Raw genomic sequence first — 14,727 nt, 5'->3', positions numbered from 1 at the left:
GACAAGAATGGAACCAGGTGCGGGATGTATTTTCACCTCAAGCCAGGGGGGTTGAAGCCATCACCCTCGGGCAGCGTGCACTCATATTTCCGGCCTCGCTCGCTGCGAGCGAGTCACTGACAGAAATTTCCGGCCTCGCTCCCTACATGTTTATCCGTCATTCATTCCGAATACCACAAAACTTTTGCGTACATACACGGCCTCCAGCGCGAATGGGTTAATAGTCTATTCAGTGCAATGCAAGTACAGGGTTGTCCAAGATGTAGAATGAAACAAAATGGCCGTTTTTAATTGTGAATCATTTTGGGTTCTTACTTGAGTGTTTCTGACAGCCATCCCCTGAGTCACATCCACAGCGGGTGCATCCACTACATCAGGAGGGCTAGAGTCCACACGGAACCCATTAGATGTAGCCCGACTCCACATACCAAGCCGGTTAAAGGCACGGACTGTGATGTAGATATCAGTGCCAGCTGGCATCTGGTCAGCTGCTGACAGGAATATCAGAGCATCTTCTGACAGCTCAATGCGTGTACAGGGGAGAATGTCTGCAGCTCCTGGTGTCGTGCCAGCGCGCCATTCGTAGTGGGAGAGGCCCGAGTGAGGATCATGGAAGCCCCACCAATGGGCTCGCAACTGACGCCTAATGAATCATGAAAAACAAGAACACGGAACACATCATAACAACACCTCAAGTAATGACATGTTGATAATGCAAATATATCTCAATTTGCTCCTTTAGATCCTAAACAGCACACTTAAATATGAAAAGCTACCAAAAAGGGCAGCAGAGCAACCAGTACAGAATCCTGTTGGTCACAGGTTCAAATCCAACACTTGTCAAAATTCTTAAAATAAAACTCAAATGAACCACTAACCACCTATCCCTGTCCAGAACTGATGGACTTGTAAGGAGACTGCTAACATGGGACTTGACAAATTTCAGTTTAATGAGTTTAAATTGAAGTGGAGCTATCTAGATGAACATGTTTCAATCGAGCATCTTAATTCAATCGAAACAACTGGCTGCCCCCCGCCTTGCAGCCTGCATCAGTATTCTTTCTTGCTTTAAGCACTGTGACTTTCAATGATTTGGGCGGTTGGGGTTTGTCTTCTCCAGTTTAGAAAGTTTTTGTATTTGTGATCACCTTGACGATTGGAAGCTGATATCACCACCCCCAGGACCACCATCATTGACACGCCCCTGCAATGGGGGAGAGTCATCCACCGTGACCCCATCAGACGTCACTGAGGTACAAAGGTCAGCAGCATTGCAAGCCGTCACTGTCACGTAGTAGGTCAGACCTGGCACTAGGTTCAGGTTTTCAGCAAGGACATCTGCGAAGGAATATATGAACATCAATGCTTAGATGGGTTATCATTATATCTAGGCTACAAAACTCAATAGAACAATACAGGGTGGTTCAAAAAAAGGACACCCACATATGACAGTAATTTTCACCAATTTTTAAAAATTACTTGTAACTGTTGATTAGTAGCTATTAAAGTACTGGCCTTTAAGCAAATATGACGAAAAAAATCATTGCATTTGCATATTTTGTCGTTGAGCTATGCTAATTTGAACATTTCATGTGCAAAACCTGTTTGTCCATGGAGGTATACATTCCCTTCGCTTGACTGAGCTCAGCTATTGGAGCTTTATTTGAAAGGGCATGGCATTTGATAATTATGTTAGGTCATGTTATGGAGCAATGAACTTAAGCCGACAGCTCATTGAGTAGATGATCTTAACACGGACATGAATAATTGGACAGCTTCAATAAAAGTTACCATGACAAAATATACTTTGACGGGAAGGTTTTTTAATTTTTATGAACAATGAAAACGTCCAATTTACATAGAATAACCCTGGGACAAGACTGATTTTGGTGACTTGTATTCAAATTAGCATAATATCACTATTTCTGTGACTTTGACTAAGCTTTTTTTCACCATGCATGCATGGTTAAAGGCCTATACTTTACTACTATGTGAAAAAAAATATTTAACATAAGTGCATTAAGTAGGTGAAAATTGCTGTCAAAAATGGGTGTCCTTTTTTTAACCACCCTGTAGACCCCATAAGGGAGTCTTTAGAAATCCATGTACCCCATAAGGGAAACGCTACGGAGTTCAATAGGAACAAAGGAGAACAAAAGAAGGGAGACCAAGGTCTTCCTCGCAAGTATATGTGCCTAGGGCTATGTGCGTATTTGTTTTTGCATTTAATAGGACAATAGGGGCCACAATTCCCGAAGGTCCATGATTGACGATCGTGTACAAAACATATGGGAGGTCTTCCTAAACAGTTAAGGTACAAACAAAAGAGGGACAAAAGGTTCACACAGTCTTGTTCCGTAGTTGTGGGGACAAACACTCGTCTGTACATGGTATTTGTTGGGACCAAAAGATGCTGTGGGGAAACCAGCAAGTCCCCACAACTCGGTCCTAATTAGCCTAACGATAAAAAACTTCCCCATAACGCAGTGTAGGCCAGGGCACGTTTGAAAGTGTTTACACACTGATGTATGTGGTTTTGTTTTTGTATTCCATAGGGGATGTTAAACAATAGAGGACAATAGGGTCCACAATTCCTTGAAGGTCCATGATTGACGATCGTGTACAAAACATATGGGAGGTCTTCCTAAAAAGTTAAGGTACAAACAAAAGAGGGACTATAGGGGGTTCGCGATTGAAGGTGTTTACACACTTTTGCTCTAACCTTACATGCTTTTTTTTGTTACCTGTGAACAGAATAGGTCCACAGGATGCAGGAAGCATGATCGTTGTGTGGACTTACACATGTCCACACGTTGTGTGGACTTACACATGTCCACACTAGGTTTCCCCCTCTCTGGAAAACAGGTTTAGAGGCATTTTTGGGGTTATGTTCATCAACCCAAAATGAAGAGGAACACTCAAAGAAATCACACACAAAAACATGGGTTGAAAGATTTTTCTCAGTGCGAGTAAAGGTAGTTTTTTTCTCTGGTTTTTTTTAACTACACGAATACTAAAGCCCTGTCCGCACTGGACTTTTTTGGGTCAAACTAACCGAGACTATGGGTACTTTTCCCATTTTAAGTCCAGTGCGGACAGCCTAGGACGTTTTTTCTCTCGGTTACTTTTCCTGAGTCCAGCGGTTACTTTTACTGGCCAACTGCTGCCCAGGAAAACTTCCCACGCGCCCAGGAAAACTGACCAGGTCACTTTTCCCGAGACGATAAGTCCAGTGCGGACAGTGCGAGTCGGTAAAAGCGGCTCAGGAAAGCGTACATCCGGCCCGAGCGCCCTGTTATGCATATAGACACCGCACGAACCTGCACATGCAGTGGCCGAACATTTTGTAGAAACACGCTGCGGTGTATCATCAAGTCCGAGCAGTAGAATCTCGTTAAAATATATATTTCAACGGACAAATACATACACAGAGAAGAGAGATCACGTTCTGAAAATTAATTTGGGGAAATTCTCTTTCTCCACCGATGTATGTTATTTTCTACAATCCAAATTTGTCCTGATACGCTACTGTAGGCATGCACGGAACATCATGGTCCGGTACCGTACGTAGGCCGTAGTCACTGGTTCCTGGCCCACATCATAGCTTCGATTCTGTAAGCATGCAATGGGAACCAACGAATACTGATGGCGCTGCTGCCGCGCGCACGGAACATCGTACAGCGGCATGGCTTCGACGACGTGCATCACAAATGCGTCAGAATTATAGGCCTTTTCGTCAAGATTTAGCGTGTCAAGATGAAATAATATCGTGTAAACGATTATGTTGCGCATGCAAATGGCGTGTGTAATATTACTGTGCATATCGGCGGCTGAAAATGTGATCGGCAATTTGTTTTCTGTGTACGGTGAGTCATTATACTGACACTGTGACAGCTTGGTTACTTCTCCCACGCGGTCTGGGTAAATTTCCCGTGTCGAAAGTCCAAGTGCGGACAGTGGTCACATTTGACCATTTCTCATTTTACCTTCGTCTCGGTAAAACCTTCCCAAAAAAAAGTCCAGTACGGACACGGCTTAAGGAATGTCCACAGTAGATATGTAAGGTAAGGCTTGGGGGGTGTGTGTACGTGAGAGAATGAGTTGTTCACGGTCACAGTTGACTCCCTGCAATACAGGCAACAGGTGGCAAAGTCGAGACAAATCTCGTCAATCTTAATTTGACAAATATTCTTTGAAACTTACCAGTGTCCAATCCCACATGCTGCTCAGTCACAACATTGCTACACCCTGGACACATCCCAGCTCTCCAGGAATAACCAACAATAGCGCTGTGCGGGTCATGAATCCCTTCCCAGAATGCCCTGATCACTCTGCGATCCTCCTGGAAGTCTCGGTCTCTGTGATTGGCCGGGGCATCCGCTGGGTTCCCATCAAAGACATGGCCAGCCAATGGCGGGCTTGCATCCACTGTAAATGCTCCATAACTCTTCAGTGTGATCAGGTCTGCAGTATTGATGGCCTAAAAAAAAAGAACAATCACATAAACCACGGACTTCGAAAAACCACTTTAGTTGTGATCATGAATATACATTGCAAATCTAGATCTGTTATCACCCTTGTATTAGACCAACACAAACAATAAAATCTCTGACAGTTTACCTTCACAGAAATGAAGTATGAGTGACCTTCATGAAGGTGCAAAGGTCGTGAAGGGTCACTGACTCCTATCTCTGTATTCTCTCTAGTAAATGGCATGACGTCTGCATGACCTGGATGTGAACCCACAGCCCACTCATAATATGCTACACCACTCTCCTTGTCTGAGAAGACATTCTTCCAACTGAAAGAAATAAAAGAAGTAAACTGGTGTGAAAATTCAACTTATGTGAAGAAATAATTTAATAAATAAACATCGGTGGATTTTCTTCATTGAACATATCATTCAAAAGTAACAGATACTAGAAAATTGTAATCGAACAAACAAATCTATTTTTCGAGGTGAAACTCGAAACGAGCACACAGGGAATGCATCCTTTACTACTTCATTTTGGCTTAGTGCCACTGGGTTTATGATAATTGCTAGGGTCACAAAGGGTATACCTCTCAGCGAATCATGTGATGGGTTTTCACTGCCTTATTATTATTCTAAGATTTTAGGCTTTGCACGGTGGAGTATCGATATTGCTTCGGTAACACCATGTAGTTGTGTGTACATTCGCTCAGTAGAATAGTTCCGATAAGAATTGTCCTGCTAGTTGCCTAGTTCAAAAGGAACTTGTCCTGCTTATTTGTCACCGTCACCACGGAGTGACTTTAACCCCGCAAAGTGGAAAATGTGTGTTTTGAGATACAAGTGACTTAAGTTGATTATGTTTTGAAATGGTGCTCTGAATATCGCTTAAGCCTGAAAATTAATATTTTCTATTAGTGTATTAGCTATGGGCTTAGTGTTACTTTGTGAAAATTCCAGAAGTGGGTCGCACATATCACATGACATTTGTGTTACTTCGTAAAAACGCAAAATCCGTTTTGGACGCGCAGTGCGCAGGCTGCTTACAGGCGAAAGAATGGTATAGTGCACGTCTTGAAAACGCATTTTCCGGTTTCGACCCATTAAGTTACAAATGTTAATTAATGTTAATTAATATTTTGACAAAACTAATTTACTCTGTGAATAGTAGCTTCTTGAGGTGACAGATTATGTGTAAATAATCACCAATTAGGAAACAAAAAATTGAAATCGCAAAATATAGATTTTCGATGTTAGTTTCACTTCGTTGTGACGGTGACGAATTATCTACTTTCGCTAAGAGCTGGCCGGTTGAAACGTTGAGACCAAACTTATCTCACTCAGCCTCAGTGATTTTGCGAGAAGTCCCACCACCTTCCAATGTACTTAGCGAAAGTAGATAATAAGCAGGACAAGTTCCTTTTGAACTAGCACGACAATTCTTATCGGAACTTTTCTTCTCAGTGAAACTATACACACAACTACATGGTGTTACCGCAAACTGAAGCTATATCCCTTATTATTGTAATGTACTTTTCACATTTTTAAACTAAGAAGAACTTGTCCTGCAATATTCTTCAATTTTTTTTCTCCATAATTGACATGCCTGTCTCTTAAGAAGGGTGACGGAACGAAAATGTGTTACTCTACCTTGCTGAGATGGAAGTTGTAGACCGGATGAAGCTGCCTCCAATGTCCAGTGAGTGATCAGCACTGAAGACAGGAGGCGACATATCAATGGTGATTGAGTCTGACATGGCGTGTGATGACAGACCAACAAAATCAGTCGCTGATTGGAAAATTAAACATCAGTCAAAAGAAACGTATAAAGGAAAGAACAATTGGTCAAAAGGAATAATGTATGTGACATGTCAGTGTACAAAAACGTATTTGTTACAAAAGTGCAAAACCTTACCAGATAGATTTAATTTTTGTTTGGTTGTGACCATGATCATGTTACCACAGATATATAACACTGCACCAGAAAGATTTAGATCTTATGATGCCTGACCTGAAAGATCTGAAATTGACTTGAACCTCACACAACATAAACAAAACATTAAACTCAAAGCCCCTATGCCCATCTTTCCTCCTTTGGAGAAGACGTGTATTGAATGTTTACCTCTAACAGTGGCATAGTATGTGTGTCCATTCTGTAATCTCAAGTTGTGTACGATAACGCTGTTAGTGATTCCAACATGAGTGAATTCTACCACATCACTGCCACCTCGCATCGAACCTGCAACATATAACAATTGTATAAGTTAGGCCAAAAAAAAAAAAATATTCGGTCTCTGGTCAGACCAAAGTTCCGGAATTGACGCGGCCACTCGGCTTTTTTTTTTTTTTTAGCTTTTTTTTTTTTTTCTTCAAGCTTGGATTGTACAGACAAGGTGGGGTACTATTTTGCTTTTTTGGTGTCCTCATGTACATTGGTGTCCTCCATAATTTGCCTTGGTGCTTTCGATCATTTGCCTTGGTGCAATTTCCCATTCCTTGGTGCTTTTTGGTAAAAAAAATTGAGGAGGTGCAGAAATAGAGGGCGCTGTTGGAGCTACCGCGGAACATTTTGGAAAAAAAAAAGATCGACGCGCATGATTAAAATCGACGCGCGCGCTGACCAGAGACCGACTTATATTTTTTTTGGCCTTACAAAGAAAGAATTAAAAGTAATTTTCACATGGATAAACTAAAATCTAAGATGAAAGTGACTTTTGGAAATAAAAAATAGGACCGAGGGTCCAGAGCTGCCATGAAAATATCACAATTGGCCTAAGAGCATTTATCGCAGTGATATCCCCACTGTCACGTGCAAAGACCACAAAATACAGAAACGAAACGATTGTGGATGTATGCTCCTACCAATGGCATATTCATAGTACTTGACCCCTGAGTGATGACTAGCCAAACCATGTTCCTCAATGTCAGTGAAGGACTCCCATTGTAGGACTAACTCTGAGCTGGAACTCTGTCGAAAATACAAACATGGAAAGGCAAGGTTCAAACTAAAGTTATGAATACCACATCTTCCTGAACAATCTATTTCAAAACAGTGGACCCATGCTAAAAAATATCCTGCATTTATACCAAAAACTTTGTCAAATATTTGATGATAATGTCAGAAGCGAGAAAACATTAGTTTTCTAAAAGGTTACCCAGTAAAAAAGTTGGATTTCTCTGACATATACTGGTGGGAAGGTGGATTTCCTGGATTGTGTAAAGAACAAAGAGGAAAAAATGATTACAGAAATTACTTGATAGGTTTGATGCTGGTTCCATCCAATCCATACAGAGCCAGGGGTCGGTGGGGTCGTATCTATGACAACACCATCGCTACAGCTGGACACAGCAGGCAACAGTTCATTCCAAAGCTCATGCTCTAATGTCACTTCATCAGCATGGATGCAAATGCGATAACGCTTGCCATGATGCAGGACTAAACCAGGAACGTTGACAAACTCTTTATCTACAAGATATAAAGGTGTAACAAAACTATCACTTTTCGCATCAACGAAAATTGTCACATTGCACCAAAGATGACTTTTTTATTTGACAATATGTCTTGTGTTTCACTTTTAAAAACAGATGTTTTGTGGTATTTTATTTATTTTTTTCCTGGGGACACTTTTATAAGAATCCACAGCTTCACTGATTTCATTTTCAATCTTTCCTACTTGTACTCCCACAGGTGATGCTCCTCGGGTGATCACAAGGATACTGCAGACCATCATCCAAGTTTCCAAACGATCCAGTGTCTTCAATGGCTGCCCAGACGTAGTCCCTATGACGTAATGTGGGCCAGACTGCGGATAATGAGGACGTAGATGAGATGTAGTTCTTGTCTGGTTCCGGCCACATGGCATTCTGCTCCATGCTGACTTCATCTGTTTAAAAGTTACAAAGCAAGAAGTTGTTGTTAGGTAACAAAAGTCTTCAGGTCTTCCTTTTGTTTTGCAATATCCACACTTTGGCCTGGTGTTATTGTTAGGTGCAATCGGTGCTATCACTCTATCACACAGAATTGCATTTGCACAATTGGTCAATCCCGTAGGAAATCGCAGACTTTACTTCTCTTTCTAAAAATAATCCTCCAGAGTCACGAATAAGATACAGTGATCGACCGATGGCACAATATAAATGGCACAGATCCACAGAGTGCCCAAATTGTTATCAAACCTGGATAACTTTTGTGATAAATAACGACAGACAATGCACTGGAAAGAAAAACATATCAATCACATTAAAGCTACAGTCCATCATTAGCACCTATTCAAAAAGTAACGGACGAAATTATTGTTGAAAAGCATACTTAGTTTAAACATAGTTGTGGGACTAAACTCCCTGTGAAATTACTCGTTCTGGCAATCTGTCATTTTGAAGAAAACAATGAAAGAAGGCCAAGACGCATCGTTGGAAATTTCCATAAGTAGTTTGATTTTAATTCAGCGAATTTCCAAGATTGTTTTCAAGTGCACCACATTAGGGAACACTCGGCTCATTTTGCTCCCAATTTCCGGCTCCTAACGTTTTTAATATTTCAGACTTAATTTAAGGACACGAAAATTGTTTACAATGGTTCAACAGCAACTATTATTAGGGTAATAGTACCAGTATTTAACTGAATGAATTTGAAGTTTGTCAACTAAGAGGTTTGGCAACACTGCCTGAGGAAAGTCAAGGGAAACATCAAAGTGCGCCACGTTAATTAGGGGACTCAATTATACTGTGGATTTCATGGATGTTCAAATTTCCTAACCATTTTCAGCAGTAAATTAGTCTACAAATATTGAGTGGCTCAGAGTGGAATGGGAGGAATATTATGGCAAGGTAAAATCTGGACTTTTTTTCACGATGCAAAGTCAAATGAAATGGAAAAGTCCAGATTTTACCCAAGGATAAAACCGGCATGCATTTGCACACAAACACCGCGCCATGGAACAAGGATGATCCTAACTGTTGAATAGTAAATCCCATTTACCATGTGTGAATGGGACTTTTTGAGCCCCAGCGTGAATGGGAGCAGTAATGAATGTCACGTGATGCGAGTTACACCAATCAGAGGACAAGGACCTGTATGTCAGTTATATAATAATATATCAACTGCTGCAATTTATGTACTTTTATAATACTTAAAAAAAACACAATAAAGACAGCTTTGGGTTTTGCCCACCCAATCTCTTCTTTTCAGACCAATAGAAAGCCCTGGGGGAAGTCAACGTGCACTTACGATCAGCATCAATGACAGTATGGGGGACAATCAGCTTCACGTTATCACAGTCCACAATCTCAGTGCTAGCGATGGATGACAGACCAGCCTTATTGTAGCCTCTCACTGATAACTGCAGACAGACATCTAGGTCTAAGGATCCACTGTGAGATGCTGTAAAGTGTGCCTGTTCAGCAAAACATGCAAGACTTAAGGTTGGGCAGTGAAACATGTTGCGATAATGAAGAAAAAAGTTCATTTTATTTTAATAAATACCTAAGACACTTTACCCATTCCTGTTGGTCGAGAACCTGTCACGTGGTCGGTTTTAAATGGTTGATAAAGACATGGCTGGCTGGTCTTAAACACTTTTCTAGTGTCACATGAACTTTTGACTCCTATGAAATCCGGTGCCAGCACGGTTTTATTGGTTTAACCTTCACAATCCTCACGTAGGCATGCGCAATACTACCAGTGAGAGTATTAATAGTCCTAAATTCACACTACACCAGTACATCTGCGTTTTGCACGACATCACACAGTACGCACGACGTACTTGCCAATCTCCATATCAGGATTGTTTACCAGGGGGCTATACCATTGTATAGCTAGAAGGGTGTTTTGTTGAACAAAATCATTGGAAATTTATAATTTTGACCTTTTTTTTTTTTACTCTTGTGGACCGAAAAGTTTTGATTTTTTTTTATCAAAAAGGTTTTTGTGAATGGGAATAAATATGTGCTTGGTCGGTATCAAATGGATGCTGATAATTACCCTTGCTGAACCTGCTGAACCTCCCAATCACACATTAATTCACTTATTAAGCTCATGAACTATTACTTATACTTTGAGTTTAAAGCATTGTCGACCATTGGAAAGTGCTGAACTTGGAACAGACCTTTCAATAATAATTGATTTATAATTCCAGAACAATAATTCCGCGTGAACAAAAATGAACTATCTGGTCATAAAACAGAGGCACTTTAAAGTCACAAAGAACTACACCTAATCACCCATTAACTGGACCCGGCCTTCAGCTGATGAATGTCAACCTAATTCCATTTTGTGACCATGCACCATGCATGGTCTCCTTTAACAGATTCATCTAGGATTGCTGCATCAGTTATAATACAGTATGTCCCAAAAAAGCTGGCTGACCATAATGAAATGCTCAACAAACTCGAACGCTTCAGCAGACGTAACAATGTCAGAGTTATCGGCTTTCCACAAGAAAAAGATGAAGACTGCCTAAGCCTGACCAAGAATCTTCTGCGAGACAAGTTTGATGTGACTGATGCTAAGATCGAACGAGCCCATCGTGATGGCCCCAAGATTCCTGGTAAGCCCCAACATCTTCTCTTCAAATTGAACTGCTACCAGGATAAGCTTGCAATCTTGCGGCACCAGCGACAGGCCCTATCAGAGGAGACCTACTTCTGCGTAGAGGACCTGACTAGACAAGATCTGCAGGAGAAGCGTAGGTGGAAGGCTGAAGTAAGCAAGGCATACCGGGAAGGTAAAAAGTACCGTTTCTATGCTGGTAAATGGCGTGGTCACGGAGGTGCTCCAGCAGTCTTTTCCCGACAATAACTGCCCCTTCTCAGGCCATTGTGTGATTAAACACCATGCAATTTTCTCACTGGTCTGCTTTTGAAGATATATACAATGTATGCATGTTACCGCTCCTGTCACACAATGCATGTTTGTATCTTTAATAACACATTTCGCACATAATTTTGGTTATTTGTTTTCCATGCAGAGTATAGTCGCTTACGTTTTCATTGATCTGTCTATATTTTCATCAGTCTTTCTTTTTTTTTAATTATGTCCTTTTTGCTTGTGACTCATCGGTAATTTGATTTGGTGTTTGATTGTTGTTGTTTTTTTTTACCTTGAGGCCTGTGCAGCTGTTTCACACTTACCTGTTCCATTTATCCTGTGGCCTTCGAGTTTACTTTCGTTTACCTTAAGGTTGATTTTAAATATGCTGTTTACTTTTGAGCTTATTGTTTTCGTTGTTTCGTTCATGGCTGGCTTAATTTGTTTCTTTTTCTTTTTGTTCACTTTTACTTAGTTTGGCGCATACTGAGTTTTTTTTTCAGCTTATGAGCTCGATTCATTTGCCCACGTTTCCTTATACTACAAAGTGCTTTTCTTTTGTGTTTTCTTGCTATTGCAATCCCTTGTACATTAATGTAATTGTTTCTGTTGTCTATGTGATTCGTTTGTGTATTTTGCTTGAATGTTTAACCAAAATAGTGCTGATGATTTGATTAATGTTAATGAAGATGGTATTTTGTCAGATAATGACAATTGCTCGTATTATGATACTCATGGTTTTAATCAGTTAAGAAACACACCGGGTGATTTTTCTATTTTCTACTTAAACACCAGGAGTCTCTGTAAACATTTTTTTGATGTCCAGGATTACCTTTGCTCCCTTACCTCTTCTTTCTCTGTATATGGCTTCACTGAAACATGGTTTAAAGAAACTCCTCCTGCCTATATTCACATGAACAACTTCCATCTTGTTCACTCCTCACGGTGTAACCGAGTAGGGGGAGGAGTTGCCCTTTTTGTCAGTGACTGCCTGAACTTCATCAAAAGAGACGATCTCATGTCCTCTTGTGAGGACTTTGAATGTGTGTTTATTGAGATCCAGCGTGATGGTGCTTGTAATCTTGTCATTGGTAATGTTTACAGAGCTCCTGGCACATCCATAGACAATTTTTTCCATTCATTTGATATTTGCCTCAACAAGATCACGAATGAAAAGAAGCTGTGTTATATAATGGGTGACTTCAATCTTGACTTGACGAATTAGTCCACTCATCAGCCTACAGAGGATTTTGTGAATACTCTTTATGCCTACGGTCTTCGTCCATTGATAGATAAACCTACTCGTATCACACCCCACAGCTCCACTCTTATCTACAATTTCCTTACTAACAATAACACCGATATTTCTGCCTCAGGTATACTTTATGCTGATATCTCTGATCACCTTCCCCTTTTCCAGATTACTTCTGACTGTTTCCAAGGCCATCATCCTTCCCCAAGTACTTACATCGCAAGGGACATCTGTAGCGCTACACTCTCAGCTTTTAAAGCTGACATTGAGCACACAGACTGGAGTGAAGTCTACGATTGCACCAATGCGGAGACCGCATATGACGCCTTTCTCAATCGATTTACTGTTCTATACAATCACCATTTCCCACTTGTAACAAAAGTTGTTGGTAAAAGCAAGAAGAATCAGCCATGGATGTCCCGGGGAATACTGAAGTCCTGTAAATTTAAACACAAGCTGTATAAACGCTTCTTGCGTAATCCTACAATGGCAAACGAACAGAGATACAAAAGGTTCCGTAATCGTCTCACTCAAGTTATTAGAATGGCAAAGAAAAACCACTACGCCAGCAGGTTCGCCAATGCAAAGAAGGATGTCAAAAGCACATGGCGTGAGATCAATAACATCTTGGGCAAGAAAAAGAAGGATGATCTTCCTTATAATTTCCTCCATGCTAATCAGTCTATTTCTAATCCTTCTACTATTGCTGACACCTTCAATTCTTACTTTTCTTGTATCGGATCAACGCTGGCTAGCAGGATTCCTTCCACCGATGCTCACTTCACAAATTATCTGCAGGATAGAAATACCTCTTCTTTATTTCTTTCTCCCACCGATCCTTCTGAAATTTCACAAGTTGTTCATGAACTTAAAAATGCCAGTTGTGGGTTTGATGATATCCATTCATCAGTAGTTAAATCATGCATTCCCTTCATCTCTCAGCCTCTTGCGCACATTTTCAACCTGTCTATCCTTACTGGTGTCGTTCCTTCTAATCTAAAGATAGCGAAGGTAACTCCTGTTTTTAAAACTGGTGACCGCCGTGACATTTCCAATTATCGGCCTATCTCCGTCCTTCCATGCTTCTCAAAAATACTTGAAAAGCTGATCTATAAGCGACTTTCGAACTTTCTCTCCAAACACCAGCTTCTTTATGATCATCAATTCGGCTTTCGGAATAAGTATTCCACTGATATGGCGCTTATCCATCTTGTTGATCACCTCTCTAGCTCTCTCTCTGATAAACTACACTCTGTTGGTTTATTCATTGATCTTTCTAAGGCTTTCGATACGATTGACCATTCCATTCTCCTATCAAAGCTTGAGTATTACGGAGTTAGAGGCGTCGCTCTTCAGTGGTTTGTTGATTACCTATCAAATAGGAGACAGTATACTACAGTAAAAAACTGCGATTCTTCTCCCATGACAATCCACTATGGCGTGCCGCAAGGCTCTATCCTTGGCCCTTTGCTGTTTCTTCTATACGTTAATGATCTTCACTGTAGTTCTCCTCTCTTGTCTTTTATCCTTTTTGCCGATGACACTACTATTCTCTTCTCACATTCAAACCTTGCTTCTCTGATCAACATCTTGAATTTTGAGCTTGTTAAAATTTCATCGTGGTTCCAAGCGAACAAGCTCTCCCTTAATTCCTCTAAGACTAAGTATATGATCTTCAGTAGGTCATCCAACTCCAGTCAACATGAAGCTGTGAAGATAGATGGTACTGCCATCTGTGAAGTTCATTCCACGAAATTCCTTGGTGTCATTATCGATGATAAACTCTCCTGGTCTCATCACATAGCCTCCATCTCTAATGTAATAAGCCGCAACACAGGTGTACTCTCCAAGCTCCGCTCATTTTTGCCTTCCACCACTTTATTCACGCTATATAACACACTGATCCTTCCCTATCTGAACTACTGTAACATCGTTTGGGCACGCACATCAACAAATAAACTCCATTCCTTAATCAAAGTCCAGAAAAGAGCAATTCGCATATGCACCCTATCTCTCCCCCGTGACCACACCGCACCTTTGTTCGCCAAATTACGCACACTAACACTCATCGATATTAATAAACTTCAAACAGGTATCCTAATGTATAAATTTACCAATAATCTCTTGCCCTTCACATTCTCATCGTACTTTACCTCTGTTAATAATATCCACCAATATCACACCAGATCTCACAATAAC

General features: G+C 40.7%; 1 protein-coding gene across 1 annotated transcript in view; it reads right to left on the bottom strand.

Annotated features, from left to right (window-relative positions):
* Positions 1 to 14,727, bottom strand: part of LOC119733193 — a gene marked incomplete at its 5' end in the record, with an annotated part of 63,994 nt that overhangs the window by 20,161 nt on the left and 29,106 nt on the right. The window contains 10 exons of the mRNA XM_038206783.1: positions 316 to 643; positions 1,149 to 1,338; positions 4,204 to 4,480; positions 4,621 to 4,801; positions 6,122 to 6,260; positions 6,594 to 6,710; positions 7,334 to 7,439; positions 7,726 to 7,937; positions 8,146 to 8,355; positions 9,699 to 9,864. Of these exons, the coding sequence (XP_038062711.1) occupies positions 316 to 643; positions 1,149 to 1,338; positions 4,204 to 4,480; positions 4,621 to 4,801; positions 6,122 to 6,260; positions 6,594 to 6,710; positions 7,334 to 7,439; positions 7,726 to 7,937; positions 8,146 to 8,355; positions 9,699 to 9,864 (1,926 nt within the window). The remainder of the gene's footprint in view (positions 1 to 315; positions 644 to 1,148; positions 1,339 to 4,203; positions 4,481 to 4,620; positions 4,802 to 6,121; positions 6,261 to 6,593; positions 6,711 to 7,333; positions 7,440 to 7,725; positions 7,938 to 8,145; positions 8,356 to 9,698; positions 9,865 to 14,727) is intronic.

This window comes from Patiria miniata, unplaced genomic scaffold (assembly GCF_015706575.1).
Source record: "Patiria miniata isolate m_02_andy unplaced genomic scaffold, ASM1570657v1 HiC_scaffold_1, whole genome shotgun sequence".
Classification (NCBI taxonomy): domain Eukaryota; kingdom Metazoa; phylum Echinodermata; class Asteroidea; order Valvatida; family Asterinidae; genus Patiria; species Patiria miniata.
Note: the sequence above shows the minus strand (reverse complement) of the source record. Positions and strands in the feature narration are given on the sequence as shown.